At 36.3% G+C, this 17,458-nt stretch overlaps 1 protein-coding gene across 1 annotated transcript; it reads left to right on the forward strand.

Annotated features, from left to right (window-relative positions):
* The first annotated feature begins 1,467 nt into the window (after positions 1-1,467).
* yipf3 (Yip1 domain family, member 3) lies at positions 1,468-14,712 on the forward strand. The gene is made up of 9 exons (XM_052151086.1): positions 1,468-1,702; positions 2,260-2,469; positions 2,604-2,710; positions 2,802-2,847; positions 5,040-5,132; positions 5,317-5,448; positions 5,562-5,675; positions 9,399-9,522; positions 13,515-14,712. Exons 1-9 carry the CDS (start codon positions 1,631-1,633, stop codon positions 13,643-13,645), a joined length of 1,029 nt encoding a protein of 342 aa, XP_052007046.1. The 5' UTR covers positions 1,468-1,630; the 3' UTR covers positions 13,646-14,712.
* Positions 14,713-17,458: the final 2,746 nt, after the last annotated feature.

The raw sequence follows: 17,458 nt of genomic DNA on the forward strand, positions 1-17,458 counted from the left end.
TAAGAATGAGCCAATGAATATATAGCATTTCACTTTATTTGAACTGTTTAGATGTGCTTGTTTTAGGCTCCTTATGATCAGGCTGTTGGTGAGTTTCATTATAAACAATAAATCAAATAAAAATAGACTAAATAAAATATAAAAACTGAAATTTAATTAAAACCTAGATTCATCTAAAAACACTTTTACATGACAAGCATCAAATATCATGTTCATCAAAGTTAGAATGCATAGATTTGATGACATGATTGTGCACAGATTTGTGAGTAGCCTATTTGATCAACTATTAGGATATTTATAATATAACCTGAAATAAGATTGCATATAGTCTATATTATGGGTCACTATGGTGGATTACATCCATAGGTGTACTGTAAAAGATGTAAGCAGATCATTACTATGTGATCAACCAGTTGCTCTAATAATTGATCTGAAAAGTTCATTGGCCTGTAGAAACCACAATGAGATAGATCATTATATATTTGTCCTACCTTATGCATAAAAATGCCTCTAGAAAAAAAACTTTGATTTATTTATAAATTGGTAGCACTGATTTTAAAAAAAAATTGTAACACTGTTTATTGGTTATTTGAGTTTATATTTAGATTTGTTTTAACCAGTGTTGGGTGTTACTATCTACTAATTACATTTTCTACAGTGTAATTAGATTACTGTACTGATTACTCTGTCTGAGTAATTGCATTACTTATTACTAATTACTGTGTAAAACCCTTATCAAACTTGACCAGATGAAAAATACAAGGATAGACATGAAACTGTTTTAATTCTTTCAAATAAATCATATGAAACCAAATAAATTATTCATGAACTGGCCAAAGAATTTAAAGGGGCAGCATTAAATTCAAACATATTTTACATTATTTTAACATTAGATGGTAAATTTCTAATTGAAATTCACTATTATTTTATATATAATTGCTCTATAGTCTATGCAGTATTTAACACAATTACATCAGAAGTAACTGTAATTAAATTATTGAAAAATTAAGAGTAATCCCTTACTTTACTTTTTCAATGAAAACCTAATTTATTTACAGACATTAATTACTTTGTTTGAGACATTAATTACACAATACGGGGTTAACACAAATTGTTTCAATGTGCACTTACAAAAAAGTCCTGTTAAAAAGTATTTTATTTTTCATGAATTCTGAGAGATACTGAGTTAATAGATGCATAGATGCAATAATAATAATAATAATTAGAATTTGTGTCAGTTTATAAAGCCGTCATAACACTTTTGTCATACGAGAGCTTGCCTTGCACTAATATTTATTGTGCTGTTGAACATAAATTATTAAAGTATGTGTGGTTGGATACGAGTTAATATCAAAATTGTTGGTTAATAAAAATGTATTAAGATGTCTGTGTCCTTTTAAACCTGTAGGTCAAACCCGGAAGTTTGTACACCTCCGCATTAAGCGGAACTTGCGTCAGACAGTTCGTCGTCATCACGTCCGATTTTGTCACAGCGCTGTACAGCTGGCAAAACAATTCCCACAAATCTAGTATTTTACGATGAACACCAGAATCAATGTATAGGCAGTAACAACTTGATATTTTAGCCGCTAAAGTTTGTGCTCAGTACTTTCCTCTTCAGTGCGAAACAATGTCGGCACCACAAGGAATCAAAAACACGAACACGGAACCATGGGGAGGATTTGATGACAACATTATCCAGGTAATTCACTTAATGCACATAACATCTGTAATAAACGTGCTTTTTTTGTGTGCGTCAGAGGGTAATGCGATAGTATGATCACCATATTCATCTACATTGGAATTTAGGCAACTAAAAATACCAAAAGCATTCATAATCATTTGCTTCTCTCACCTATACAGTGCATATTACTGTATGGACATACGCCTTCGTATAAATTTAATATCATACATCTGGTCTACGACTGGAAATTGATTATTGATAACAAATTGGAAACAATTTGTAACTGATCTCTCTTTTGAAACCATTTAATGTGGCTGTTAGTTTTGGTGCACACCTTGTGTGGTGGATAAACAATGCAATTTCCTTAGAAATTAACTAAATTGACAATTTATTTCTATAGTGCATGTTTTAGCTTCAATTGCCTATGTTTTGAGTATTTACGATATTGTAAATATCATATTGTAATAGTCAATATTGTATCAATATTGTAAATAAACAATCAGTTTGGCTGTGGAGTTGCCAATTTGTGTAACAAAGTAACTAAACCCCTTGTAACCCATCCATGTGACCCCCAGGGCAGTGGATCAGCAGTGATAGACATGGAGAATATGGATGACACCTCTGGATCCAGCTTTGAGGATATGGGGGAGATGCATCAACGGATGAAGGAGGAGGAGGAGGTGTCAGCTGAGGCAGCAGCTACAGAGGAGGACAACGGAGAGAATGGCGACTTCCTCGGCATGAAGGGCTTGAAGGGACAGTTGGGCAGACAGGTCGCTGATGAGGTGAGCTAACGTTATGTTATGGAATGTTAGGAACATGGTGATTTACGTGTGCCCAGAGATACAGAACGTTTTGCACTTAAAGGAACAGTTCACACAAAAATCATACTCACCCACATCCACATGTCTCTCCACAGGTATGGCAGGCAGGAAAGCGTCAGGCCTCTAAAGCATTTAACCTGTATGCCAATATTGACATCCTCCGGCCATACTTTGATGTGGAGCCTATTCAAGTGAGAGACAGGTACGGTGCATGTCACACTTTCTAGCAAGCAGCATTATCAGAAAATTTGCTGCGAGATCATCACTGATTCTGAGACATGGTTCATCCACAGGTTGATTGAATCTTTGATCCCAGTCCGAATGATCAACTTTCCACAGGTATGTCTCCACCGGCAATGAAGTAGTTTACTTTTTGGTTGCCTTTTGCTCTTAGATAATAATGCATATATAAATTAGATGTCTCCACAACAGCGTTTTAAAATGAGGATCTCTGCAGAAGAAGATGATGACATCTTGTGACACATAATTATTATTTACATATTATTATTTGCAAATCGGCATACACAGTTCTTAACTTTGTAAAAGAAATTCACTACATAAAGGGAAGAGATGCACTCAAAGTCATCACCACATGACGCTTAAAGGTTTATACTTTTGCGTAAAATCTATGCGTAGTGGCCAACGCGGTTGTTTGCATTTATAGTTCTGCGTTTGTGTGTCTGTGTAATTTTGTGAGTTCACAGCCAAACATTTTATTGCATTGAGAGAAAATGCCTTTAGTTTCTGAAATAACTGTACAGTACTTTTCATAAATAAGCAAAAGCAATGCAATATATGGATTTAAAAGTATTTATTAAATACTAAGTATGTAGTATTTAGGTACAAAGTAGAAAAACAATAAATCAAGCATAGACTGCATGCTTGTGTAATGGTGGCCTGCTGACTAGCTTTGCAATGTGTATAAACCTCACTCTCCTGACCTCAAGCGGTGCAGTAGTAGCCTTTAGCCTCCTTGTTAGCGCACCCACCTTCCATGCCGGAGACGCCGTCATAATGGTGTCGTGACCCGGATGGGATTGATGTTTGTGTGCTAGGGACTGACGCTAGAGGCTGTAGCCTTTAGCCTCCTTGTTAGCGCACCCGCCTTCCATACCGGAGACGCCGGTTCGAGTCCTGTACGGAGCGGGTAGAACAGGAGCTTCACACTTGCTTTTGGGTCACTTAAATAATAATAAATAAACATTATGGAATACTGTGATGCTCCATGCTGAATAAATTAATCAAATTAATAAATGACTGCTTGCTTGACCAACACACAATGGGTGTCATTTTAAATCTTTTAATGTGTACTATGCAGTTAAAATAACCAACTATGAACAGATGCTTTTTTAATCTGCTGACAAATTAGAATTATTTATTTTTCATAATTTATGAAATATGATTATTTATTGTACACAGTACTGTCAAACATACAGTCAAAACATACAGATCGGAAGGGTCTCGAGAAGAATACAACAAATATTATATAGTGTAAAAGACCCAAGAAAAAAGCGGAGTATGTAGTTGTAAACAGATGCGTCTTTTGTCACATTTTCATTTGTTCATGAAATTAACAGAATGTTAAAACAGCAGATGCTCAGGAAAAGTGAAACGAGTCCAAATACATCGTGACTAGATCACTGATCCATGGATACTTACAATGCATAGATGCGATCATCTTGGAGAAAATGTGCTGCTACCTCAGATAATGTCTTGTCAAGCTGGGGATGGACTCTGGTTACACAGCGGACCAATCACAGCTGTCGTGATGTGCGTCGACATGGGCGTTGTTACATTTTTTAAGAGGTGCACATCAGGCTATGGCATAGGCTATGCAGTAACCGTCATAGCTACACATAGCCTATGGATCATATGATCGATTGTCATGGAAATTAACAATCAATTAATCGTTAACGTTAATACTGCAAAACTCCAAATAATATGCGCATGTAGCGTACTGTTTATATATAATTTAAATTAATACTCTTGCAAGTACTCTTGCATTTTCCTTTTAAAATATTGTCAGTTCCAAGTATTTTAATACATTTAGGCTATGTTTAGCACTTCAGCGTTACAAGAGAGGAAGGGAAGGATTTGCGTCTTTGTGGTTTTTCTTCAGTGTTGCAGACAAGATGTGACATGCAACGCGCCATTGCAGTGAGCCCTCTAGTGGCAGATGACTATATTGACAGTCATTTCTTTTTAACATGGCATGATTACTAAACGCATTTGTTATGAAATTGATTTATCGATGATTGAGGCTTAATCGATAACATTTTTAATGTTGATTTATTAACATAACCATTACCATACACTACCATAAACATTAAAAGTAGTAAAGAGCGTGGAAGTAATTTGCATTGGTACTCATACTGCAGTGCAATGCTCTCATTCATACCAGACACCAGCACATCTGACATTTTAATTAGTTTTCATGGTACTACAATGAGCATTGTGTTTTAATATATAAAAGCACATGTTTTGAGCTCACTTTGGCTTCTTTAAGCAGTTTTCCCCCCTTCTAATCCCAGAAAGTTGCTGGAGAACTGTATGGACCAATGATGCTGGTGTTCACACTGGTGGCCATTCTGCTGCATGGCATGAAGACCTCAGGAACTGTCATTGTAAGCAAAACCCTGTCTTAATGTTCCACAGATTTGTATGTGACGGGGAGAAATTGTATCCACTGTGAGCTTTAAGCACCTTGTTAGCACCTTGCCTATGTTACTTCTTATTTATATGCTGTGAATGATTGCTTTGCTCCATATAGCTCACTTGTCCATGACTGTTTTTGGTTTGTTGAAACAGAGAGAGGGCACGTTGATGGGCACTGCCATCGGAACCTGTTTCGGATACTGGATGGGAGTGTCCTCTTTTATCTACTTCCTTGCTTATCTGTGCAATACTCAGATTACCATGCTGCAGATGTTGTCTTTGCTAGTAAGTACCCTTACATTTCCTCTAAAGGAAGTAGATGGCATGCCCAGTTCATGTTGGAAATATTTAGTTTACGGTGTAATGAAATGTGTCTCATTTTATCATGATGTTTTCAGGGTTATGGTCTCTTTGGCCACTGTGTGGTCCTGTTCATCACCTACAATGTCCACTTTCACTCGCTCTTCTACATTCTCTGGCTGGTGATTGGAGGACTCTCTGCTCTAAGAATGGTAAAGGAAAAAAGTATTTTAAAGGTTGTCATGGAAATTCTAAATACTGACCCAAGTAAACATAACTCCCTGAAGTACCTGACTAACTAGGTGGTCTCCTAGTTTACTTTTTTTTAGCGCATTACAACTCTGAGTCCACTGAGAGGTTGGCAGCATCCTGCCCACAGACAATACTCACTCAATCCAAGAATCTTGTATTCTGTCACTACACACTAATTTCGATTAATTGCAATTTTACCATAATACCCATCTCATATCTAGACATATGCTGCAGCATAATAACTTTACCCAGACTCCAGTTTCTGCTTTGCTCATTTATTAATACACGGTTGAGGGTTCCATCAGACGCAGCTGTGGAACTCACCCAAGAAAAGTTAAACACAAGCTTTTATAGACGACATTACGCAATCTCTCCTGATACTTGTTTACTTTATTCTGATTGGATATAGGTTAGTTAGAATCTTGGCAAGAGATCAACATTATGAAATCTAGTTATTAAAAGAGAGTCTGATGAAAATTCCAGTCACCGTTAGCTGCATATTCCAGTACATAGAATTCAACGTCCAGTAAATTTCAGGTTTAAATTTTCAGTTCCCCTTAAAATATTCCACTTGCACTGACCGTTCCTTTGCTCCCCTTCTCAGCTGCCTTTCATATTTAGCCAAAAAAATTGCTTATCATGAGGAATGATATTTTCCTTGATCTTTTGAGAGAAAGAGTTCATTGTACTATGAAAATCCGTCTGAAGAATCCAAATGTTAGGAAAGAGTGATTGAATCATTTGAGTCAGATCTTAACAGTTTGTGCGGCACAGTTCAGTGTGGATTGATTTGTGAACAATCACAATGTAATGCAGACTTATTATTTGAAAAGTGGGGCAGTTAAAAACTATATTAGATTCAACAGTTGCAGCTCACAAGTACTGCACAGCCATTTATCTCATTTAACAAGTGAAGACGTGCACTGTTTGAATTAGACCCACACTTGTATTGTTCATGGAGAAGTTTGACCAGAAACAATAAACATGTATTTTTATTAATAAAATGTAATAACACCTACTTCAGTAAATTAAAAAACACTTTATTGGTGATGATATGCTATTTAGATATTTTCTACTTTGAAGTTTCTTAATTATACCATCAATTTGGATATGCAGATATCAAATATATGGTAATGTCTCTACAGTAAAAACCTACACATTTATAAGTTGAAACATGAAACATATATGACAATGTTTCGTGTTTTACTTGCAGAATGCCACCATCTGGTGCCAAAAAGAACAATTAAATTACTTGAAAACATGTAATGTCTAAAATAACAAGTAGATGGCTGCAGAGATCCACTAATTCATTACTGTGAGAGAGAGAGAGAGCGAGAGAGAGAGAGAGAGCGAGAGAGAGAGAGCGAGAGAGAGAGCGAGAGAGAGAGCGAGAGCGAGCGAGCGACACCAATATTTAAACAAATATGAGCCAAACAATTACAGAGGCATATGTGTCAATAGCAACCTGGGGAAAATATTCTGTTCGATTATTAACATAAGATTGCAGAACTTTCTCAAAACTCACAAAATTCTGGACAAAAGTCAAATTGGATTTCTGCCCAAACACAGAACGTCGGACCACATTTACACTCTTCACACGATCATTGATAAACATGTATACCAAAATAAATCCAAAGTCTTCTCTTGCTTTATTGACTTTGATAAGGCTTTCGACTCGATCTGGCACGAAGGACTGGAAAATGGGATTGGAGGGAAAACATTTGATTTGATAAGCACCATGTATAAAAACAATACATGTGCTGTAAAAATAGGAAATAAGCGAACAGAATTTTTCTCCCAACAACGAGGAGTCAGACAAGGTTGCCCATTGAGCCCCACTCTATTTAACATATATATAAACGAATTAGCCAAAGCCTTAAATAAGTCCACTGCCCCGGCCCAACCCTGACGCTAATCAGAAGTTAAATGTCTCCTCTTTGCAGATGATCTAGTCATTCTGTCAAAAACAAAAGAGGGACTACAGCAGCTCCTCGATGTCGTAGAGACATTCAGTCAAACGTGGACTCTCAAAATTAACCTTGCAAAAACTAAAATAATGATTTTTCAAAATAGATCCAGGTGTAGGGAAAATAAATACATCTTTAGAGCAGGAAACCAAGTCCTCCAACACACCCACGAATACACATATCTGGGGCTAAAACTGAGTTCGACAGGGAACTTTAATCTGGCTGTAAATGAACTGAATGCAAAAGCAATGAGGGTCTTCTACATGATCAAAAATACTATTCGACATGAAATTCCAATTCAAACCTGGCTAAAAATCCTACAAGCAATAATTGAACCCATTGCTCTGTATGGCAGCGAGATATGGGGACCTCTAAAAACCCAACATTTTTCAAAATGGGAAAAAGAGGAAATCGAAACTCTGCACACCCAAATTTGTAAAAGCATCCTAAAAGTAAACAGAGCGACACCAAACAACTCATGCAGAGCTGAATTAGGACAATACCCCCTATTGATCAATATCCAAAAAAGAGCTGTGAAATTCTACCAGCACCTGAAGCGCAGTGACCCGAGCTCTTACCAGGCCGAAGCCCTGCGGTGTCAGGTGCAGAATCGGCCCCGGAGCGCACTCTCACAGCTGATGCTCAAACTACAGCCAGACCAGCACAGCACTATCTGGCCCAACCAAATTATAAAATTACAAAAACTAAATTATATTACCTATTGGAAAGATGCTACTAAATCACAAAAAAAGATGGAACTCTATTTAAACCTGAAAAGAGATTATAAACCAGCAGAATACCTGAGCTGTGTAAAAGAGCATAAAGTGAGTAAGACCCTGACCAGATACAGGCTGAGTGCCCACTGTCTGGCTGTAGAGAGAGGACAGCACCGGCAGAGGTGGCAGCCGAGAGAGCAGAGACTGTGTTCTCTGTGCTCTCAGAGAGAGGTGGAGACAGAAGAACACTTCCTCATACACTGTGATCACTATCACAGCATTAGATCGGACTATTTCACTAGATTCCAACAACTAGAACCAAATTTTATGGCATATATTTTGGGAGAAAACGCCAGCTCAATCATAACAGCAGCAAAGTATGTAACAGCCTGCCACAAACTACGAGAGTCAGCCAGTGGACAAAACTAAGGTCTGAATGTTGGTTCAAAAGTTTTTTTTTTTTTTTTTTAATATATAAATGTATTCATGCATTTGTTCACTGATTAATTTTATTGATTATTTGTTCATTGCCTATGTAATGGCCAATGCTTTGGCAATACTGTACAAGTCATGCCAATAAAGCTCATTTGAATTAGAGAGAGAGAGAGAGAGGTTTTTTTTTTAGGCTGGGTATGAGGGTATTATGTGTCTATAAATGTGGTTTATGAGGACACCCCTTGTGTCCTTTTAATTAAATGGCTTAAAAATAACATACTAAACAATGTTTTTTGAAAATGTAAAGGTGTGTGTGTTCTGCATTGTGGATGTGTTGTGGTCAAAAATGACTAAACACTGCACAAGGGTTAAAGGTGTCACAGCAGCAAAAATATCTTGTTTAATTCTAAGGGTCAGAGAGAGGGTTGAAAATGGTCAAGCTAAATTTTGATTCTTTTTGGCACAAAAACATTTACTAACATTATAAGCTGATCTGTATTCAGCATATCATGATTGGCCTTCATTTTCTTTGTTATAATGTCAAAATGAAATGTCCTTCTCTTAGGTGGCTGTGCTGATCTCCCGTACTGTTGGTCAGACTCCTCGCCTCATTGTGTGTGGCTTGCTGGCTGCTCTGCACATGCTCTTTCTGCTCTACCTGCACTTTGCTTACCATAAGATGGTTGAAGGTAAGACATTAGTGGCAAGTAGGGCTGGGCACTCTAGCCAAATATAATTTTGTATTTGACACAAACACAAAGATGAACAATTGAATTCTTTTCATTTATATCAAGTCAAGTCAAGTCAAGTGGTTTTTATTGTCGTTTCAACCATATACAGTTAGTACAGTACACAGCAAAACGAGACAACGTTCCTCCAGGACCATGGTGCTACATAAAAACAACAAAGGACCAACACAGGACCACATGAGACAACACAACGAAATAAAATACCTATATAAAAAAACCTACATATACCTATATAAAGTGCACGTGCAAACATGTGCAAAAAGTACAGGACAGTACAACAAATTACTGACAATGAACAGGACAATAGACAGTGCAGCGCCGACCAGTACTCAGTAGTGCAAAAAGATGACAGTTTCTAAAAATGTAAACATTACATACTATGAGATAATGTTCTATGCACATAGCAGTTATTGAGGTAGCAGACAGTTACCACCAATATAACTGTACATAGTAATACGCAGCAATATTTACTGACATTTTACTGTATATTTAACTAAACATTTTTAAATATGAAAAATGCTATGCAAAGACTTCTGTGGAAATTTTTGAGTGATGACGCACGCACGCACACATCACAAAAAATAGTTTTTGATTGATTCATTAACTGATTCATATAAATTAATCGAACCTATCAATTTGAACTGTTTTTAAGTCAGAGATGCTATGAAACATCTGTCTTAAGGAATAGTTCACCCAAAAATGAAAATTCTCTAATTCTCACCCTCATGTTATTCCAGATGTGTATGACTTTCTTCTGCTGAACACAAAGAAAGATGTTTAGAATATTTCAGCTATGTAGGCTCATACGATGCAAGTGAATGGTGGCCAGAATTGTGAAGCTCCAAACAGCACATGAAGGCAGCATAAAAGTAATCCATGAGATTCCAGTGAATCTCAAATCATGTGTTCTGAAATGATCCAGTCAGTTTGAGGTGAAAGCAGACCAAAATATAACTCCTTTTTCACTATAAATTGTGGTATCGGCAGCCTCCGTGGCAATCATGATTTCAAGCTCAATTACACTTCCTAGCAGCATCTAGTGCTCTGCACATGCGTCACTCACTAGGAAGTGTAATCGAGCTTGAAATCATGATCGTGCCTAGAGTAGAGGTCGACCGATTAATCGGCCGATTTTTTTGCATTTTTTACATAATCGGCATCGGCCAATATCCACGCATATCAAGCCGATTATTAGGCAGGTGTATCTGTGGGCAGCCTAGTGTTGTTGTGGAACACGTGTTCGACGCACACTGCCCCTAGAGTCATTTTCCAGCAGAGTGAGCAGACCTCATCCAGTGCCTAAGGAAGGAGCTAAGTTCCTTGGAGAAAACAGTAAGGATTACATTTGTATAACTTCTTTAGATTTAATTAAAAACTTTTGATATGTTACTGCCAACTTCAAGAAAAAACGTGACAAACGCGATAGTTGACATGACGTTCGGCTACTTTGGATATTGATAGCGTAGTTGAAGTTGCATTTTCACAGCAGAAGGGTTGCTATCATGTCACAATAAGTAAGCAAGAATTTTGCAATTACAGACAGTGAATCTGAGACTTTTATTTGTTCTGTTTGTGTGTCTTATATTTGAGAGGGTTGTCACTCAATGCAGATAAATAAGTAATACAAATATACCAACGCACTATAGGCTATTGAAGGACTGGCTTTGGTAAGCTCGGACGTTATCGGTTCTGCTGTCGGTACTGGAGAAATTAAGAAAATACATTCTTTATTGCTATAAAGAGAAAGTTATTTTATCTCGCCAGCCATTTCTATGTATAATAATATGAAAACATTCGTCTGTGATGCAATTTAGCTATTCGCTGTCAGAGAGCGAGAGAGAGAGAGAGAACTCGCTCACGCGGTGCCACAGCGAGCACAACACAGCCCAGCTAAATGAGTGACAGAACTAAACATTCAAACATAGCCTGGTTTAGATCTGTGATTATTAGTCTGATTTTATTTTAGATTTCGCCTTCCAAAGATTATAAAAATAATATTTATACATAAGCCGCATTCTGTCTAGCACAACTTCCTTCCCTTCACAGCGGTGCACTGACATTTCTCCCTAAAACTCAAACTTAACGTCAGAATCAGCACGATCAGTGATTGTTGTAAAATGCAGTCTAGCTACTGTTGCTAAATTGCAGGACGCGTTTAATAATAAAAAGAGCGCAAGAGATACCGTTCCCAAGGCGGCGCGCGCTCCGAAACAGACCGCAACGAGACAAGCAAAGTATAGGCTACTTTGGGTTTCATGCGTCTAAACGATCAAATATACACAAAAATATGTCAAAACGACCGGCTTGGAGATTCACTTAAACACAGTTTATGTCTTAAATGGACGTAGTTATGGAAATAGTTGGGAGAAAATATGCTGCATCAGGAGCCTATTAGATCTGAACTCGGTCTTAAAGGGGAAGCTGTCTATTAAACATGTGACGATTGAGCCATTACTGCGAATCAAACAACAAAAGGCAAAGAGAAAATCACTTACAGCTCTTGAATGAATAACTTCTGCATTAATAAGCATTAATCTATCTATGATAATCTATGCAGTGTTATTTTACAATTGATTACATTATTAGATTTCTTTTTAGACCACACCTGAACAGTAATGTTAGTAGACCTTCCTGAAATTAAATTATTTATATATATATATATATATATCAAAAAGAACCGTTAAGAATACCGTTAAAGTACCGGATCGATAAGCAGTCTCGGTACGAGTAGTTATACCATTAAAACCTTAACGATACCCATCCCTAGTTATGCCTGTGCTTCTCTTGGATGCTCTGAATATTGGATTACGTGTCTGGATTGCACCTTAATTAAAGCTGCATTTGGATCTCAACCTTTGTGTCTCAGACCAGTTCGTAACACCTGCTTTGTTTATTTAATATATTTGTTATACATTATTTAAACAATATGTTTTTACATTATACATTTTTAATTTAAGTGTACAAGTGCAGATTGGTCAAGTGTTCAATAAATGTATTTGTTGAGAAATGTTGCCTATCTTAAGTAATTATTTGTGTTACATTTTATCTTTCAAATAAGAGGTTAAAAACAAGCACATATCGGCCAAAATAAATCGGCAGCATTAATCGGCCACCGGCCGACCCGGATTTCAAAAGATCGGCATCGGCCTGAAAAAAACAATATCGGTTGACCTCTAGCCTAGAGACTGCAATGGCAAGGACAGTGAAAAAGGAGTTACATTTTGGTCTGTTCTCATCCAAAATCAAATGGATTCTTCACAAAATACTAGCTAACCTGAGCAGAAAAGTAACAGTAAGGGTTATTAAAATGCACCAATAGAATTCTAAATGTTACTTTGTAGCTCTGCTAGACTTGTGCAGAAATAAAGAAATGAAATGACTAAGGTAACTTATGTGTGTCATCCCCTTTGAGCAACAATATAATGGAATAGATGGCATATGAGAATATCTTTGAGACATTTTTGTGACCTTTTGTAATTGAGTTTCCTTTTAATCTAATTTTAGCGCCAATTAAACACTTGTGTTTTTCGGTCCTTTCTACCTTAATCTTTAGAATGAGGCCACATCAAACTTGAATTTGTCTGAAACATGGTACACATGCAGTAATTTGTGTCTAGGGCTGGGAGGTATGACAGTGTATGCAGTGTGATGGTAGAAAAAGAGGCTTTTGTTAGATCTAGTCAGCTTGTTCTGACCAGTTATAACCTTCCAATGTCAAAACCCCCTTCAAAAATGTAAAAGTCTAAAAGTCAATCAGGAATGTATAAAAATCTGTGTGGAGATTGATGGCAGGTGAATAGACCGAAACGAACAAGGTCCAGGCTAATGTTGTACGTTTAAATGTGCATTTGTCCCTACGTTCAGCTTTATTGCACTTTAATCTCTGCATTGTAAAACATAAAACTGTCATTTTTGTGTTTACCTGTCTGCAGGTATTCTGGAAACCTTGGAAGGACCCAACATTCCACCAATCCAGAGAGTGGCCAGAGATGTTCCAGTTATTGCAAATACTATTGTAAATGCCACAATCAACTCAATAGCTGCAGTTGTACAGACACAGTGATTTATATATTTGGTGTCTGGGTTGGTCGCACAGGCCAGTGAGGCTAGTGTACATATAGCAGGGCAAGACAAAATCATGGGGCTGTCGCCATCAAACACCTTGGGAATGAACTGTTTGATTCTTGTATAACTTTTCTTATACTGTCAAACTAAACTGAAGAAATACTTCTAGGTCAAGATGGTTTCACTTTAAGCTCATATTATAATGACACAACAGTTTTGACACTATCCCATTCACTTTACACTTGTCTTAATCATTTTTGTTGTTAAAGGTAACAGTACCTATTGCCTGCTAATGTTAGAATGGTTTATTCAGATTATGAATGATGTACAGTAGACTTTCTTTTAAGATGCTGATACTAATAACTGAAATTATTCTTTAAAATGTTTCGAAAAACCCTGATGACATTAAAGGGATTGTACAAGCAAAAATGAAAATTCTGTTATTATTTACTCACCCTCATGTTGTTTGAAACGTGTAAGAAAAGGGCACTTTTATGCAGATTTTTTTCAACAATGAAAGTGAATGGTGACTAAGGCTGACATTTGGAGAAAACATGTCATGCAGGTTTGGAACAACATGAGGGGGAGTAAATGATGATAGGATTTTAATTTAGGATGAACTGTCCCTTTTAATGCAGCTGTATGCTTGTGCTCATTGAGATTACACATACATAAACAGCTCCAAAGCCTTCATTTGGCCTTTTTAACTGATTGTCTCCACAAAAGGTTTAATTACAGAGACGGTGAAAGATGTCACATTTTTGTTCTGTTCTTAGATCTTGTTGCTTACACTTTTTTGTTGTTGTTGTTAAAGAATAAGTCTTCATCAAGACAATATATAGATGCAGAAATGCAATGATTTTTTTATGTGAAAATGAGAAAGGTCTTTAAGGTGTATTAGATCTTGTTTCCTAATCCATTCAACCATCCATTGTGGTGCTGTTCAGTTCTGCTATTTAAAGCTATGGTTGGGGCCGAGGGTATTTGCTCTGTCATTATGCTGTCTTTTACATGTGATATTCCTATTTAAAGGGTTCTTTTAAAGAGAAAATAAAGACAAATTAAAAAAGCTGTTGTTGTACTCATTGTTCATGGTGTCATGTCTTACTTGCAAATCTCTCTCCCTGCATATCAGTCCTCCCCAGGGATGGATTACCGACCAGTCCAATGGGGCCAGTGCCCAGGGGGCCCAACAACTTTTGGGTGGAGGGGGGACCTTGGAGATAATTGGCCCCAGGGCCTTTGCAAGTCATAATCCGTCCCTGTTCCTCCCCGCTGTGGATTATGGGCAATATAGCATCGGCAAGTGTACATCGGCTGTGCATTCAAAATCAAAGTGCAATGGGAGTAAGAATGAGTGGGCAAATGTAGGGAACGAATTTGGACACCACTACAAAATGGCTGACACCCAATATAGTGATTTCTCCAATAAATCAATTTATGACAAAACTTTCTAGAATTGTGTTGCTTTAGTTTGAATTAAGTAAATTGGATTAATTTTATGCTGCCTTTATGTGATTTTTGGACCTTCAAATTTCTGGTCACCATTCACTTGCATTGTATGGACCTACAGAGCTGAGATATTCTTCTAAAAATCTTCAATTGTGTTCTGCAGAAGAAAGTAAGTCATACACATCTGGAATTGCAGGAGGGTGAGGAAATGATGAGAGGATTTTCATTTTTGGGTGAAAAATCCCTTTAATGCATGCAGATTGAGTCATTGTTAAATCTTTTTACGTCAAATATTATTTTCCTATATGATTAGACAGATACACGTCAACTCGTGTCAGACTAATGCTATAGAGCTCAAGTCATATGGATTACTTTTATGGTTATTTAATGCAGTTTATTTGATGGTTGTGGTCACTGTAACTCTCATGGGATGAAAAAGATAGCTGTGTCAAAACTCTTTAAAAATTATTATTTTTTGTTCCATGAAACAAAGTCACAGTAAGGACAGAAGTTTCATTTTTAGGTGAACTCTTTCTTTAAATGTAAGGTTTCTTTCAATCCCTGATTTCAGGGGGATGGCAATGACCAGGTTAATGTGAGTCTATTGAGCACTGAGCAGCATTAGGAATGAACTGCATTATTTTCATTGAGGGCTCACATTTCCCTTCTCTTACTGAGCCTGTCACAAAGATATAGCTGCAACTAGACACGTGCTAGCCACAATTGGTTATAATATCCACCTTCAAATTCTCAGACTGTTGCTGAAGGGAAGACAAGTTTCATTCACATGGATCCCTTTAATATATTATTCACAAGTCCACTGTGCCACAAAACTACTGTATAAGATGTAGCTTCTACTGGATGTGTGTTAGTTATATTGAAATTGTAATTATAAAGCATGATTTCTGATTCATACTAAGCTCAATTTACTTAGTAGTGAAAGGGCCAAATATATTGGGTCTAGTTGTCTCACATGGAAATGGTCAAAATGGCTATAGTATAACAGCAACACTTCACAATAAGGTTACATTGGTTAACAATAGATAATGCAATAGGTATCCTGAACAAACAATGAACAATGTGTTATTTACAGCATTTATTATTCTTTATTAATGTTAGTTATTAAAAATACAATTGTTCATTTTTAGTTAATGTTAGTTCATAGTGAATAAAAAAATGTATTACTATAAATTTAAATTAACATTAACCAAGATGAATACATTCTGTAAAAGTAGTTTTCATTGTTAGTTCATGTTAAGTAATGTTGTTAACTATTAATAGTAAATGGAACCTTATTGTAAAGTGTATGCAGGTTTGGAATCAAAAATCCATTTACACAAATGTTTGTTTTCTCTGGCAGTGGTGTTGTATGGTTTCTTAAATTAGAATCATTTTTGTGAATTTTATCCTTCACTGGGACACATTAATTAAAGGGTCAACTATTGTATATAATGAAGGTAGATTTTAACCATAATACATTTTTACAAGTTGTCACGTGTTTAGGGGAAACAGGGTTGGTTGGCACACTTTTTATTCTTTGTTGAATATCTCTGGTAGAACAAACATTAGGATAACCCAACTATGTGCAGATTAAAGTTCTGAGCTAAAAAAACGAACACATTTAATGTCACTAAATATTTAATGACTTTTGTTAATTAATTATTCTAATTATTATGTTGTTTATTTGTGTCAACCAACCCCATATTGGGGTTGGTTGGCACCAGCTGTGGGGTTTGTTGGCACAATATCAAAACTCTATAGTTTCAAGAGAGAAGCAGCACAGAAATTCTAACTAAAATGTATTTTAAACCAGGACAACAGATCTCAACACATGCTTGGCTTTTATCTTAAATATGAGTAATGATTATGTAATTAAAATTACCATGATTATATGATTCGTTTATTATTTAGAATTAATATGATCAATGTTTACTTGTATAAAAGTGCATAAATAAAAACATCTTTACTTGTATACACTTGTGTAAATGTCAAAACCTTTTATCAATTAAACGACAGGAATTGTATCATTGGCTTGGCATGACGTGTGTGTTTATGTAATAATAATAATAATAATAATAATAATGAAAGTTATTATTATTACAGTATAATACACTATTTTATGTTGTATATGTTTATGTATTTATTTCCTTCTTAGAAAAGAAAACAAAAAAAATAACAATTATGCTTTATGGACATAGGACCTATTTATCGGACTGCAACCACTTTGTTTGTATAAACAAGGAATTTTCAGTTGAAGTAGAATTAATGCTTGGAGTGCCACGAGGCTCAGTATTAGGTCCTTTGCTTTTCTCCTTTTTTATGCTTTCCCTGTGAGACATTATCATGAACCATGGAAATG

This window comes from Xyrauchen texanus, chromosome 20 (genome assembly GCF_025860055.1).
Source record: "Xyrauchen texanus isolate HMW12.3.18 chromosome 20, RBS_HiC_50CHRs, whole genome shotgun sequence".
Classification (NCBI taxonomy): domain Eukaryota; kingdom Metazoa; phylum Chordata; class Actinopteri; order Cypriniformes; family Catostomidae; genus Xyrauchen; species Xyrauchen texanus.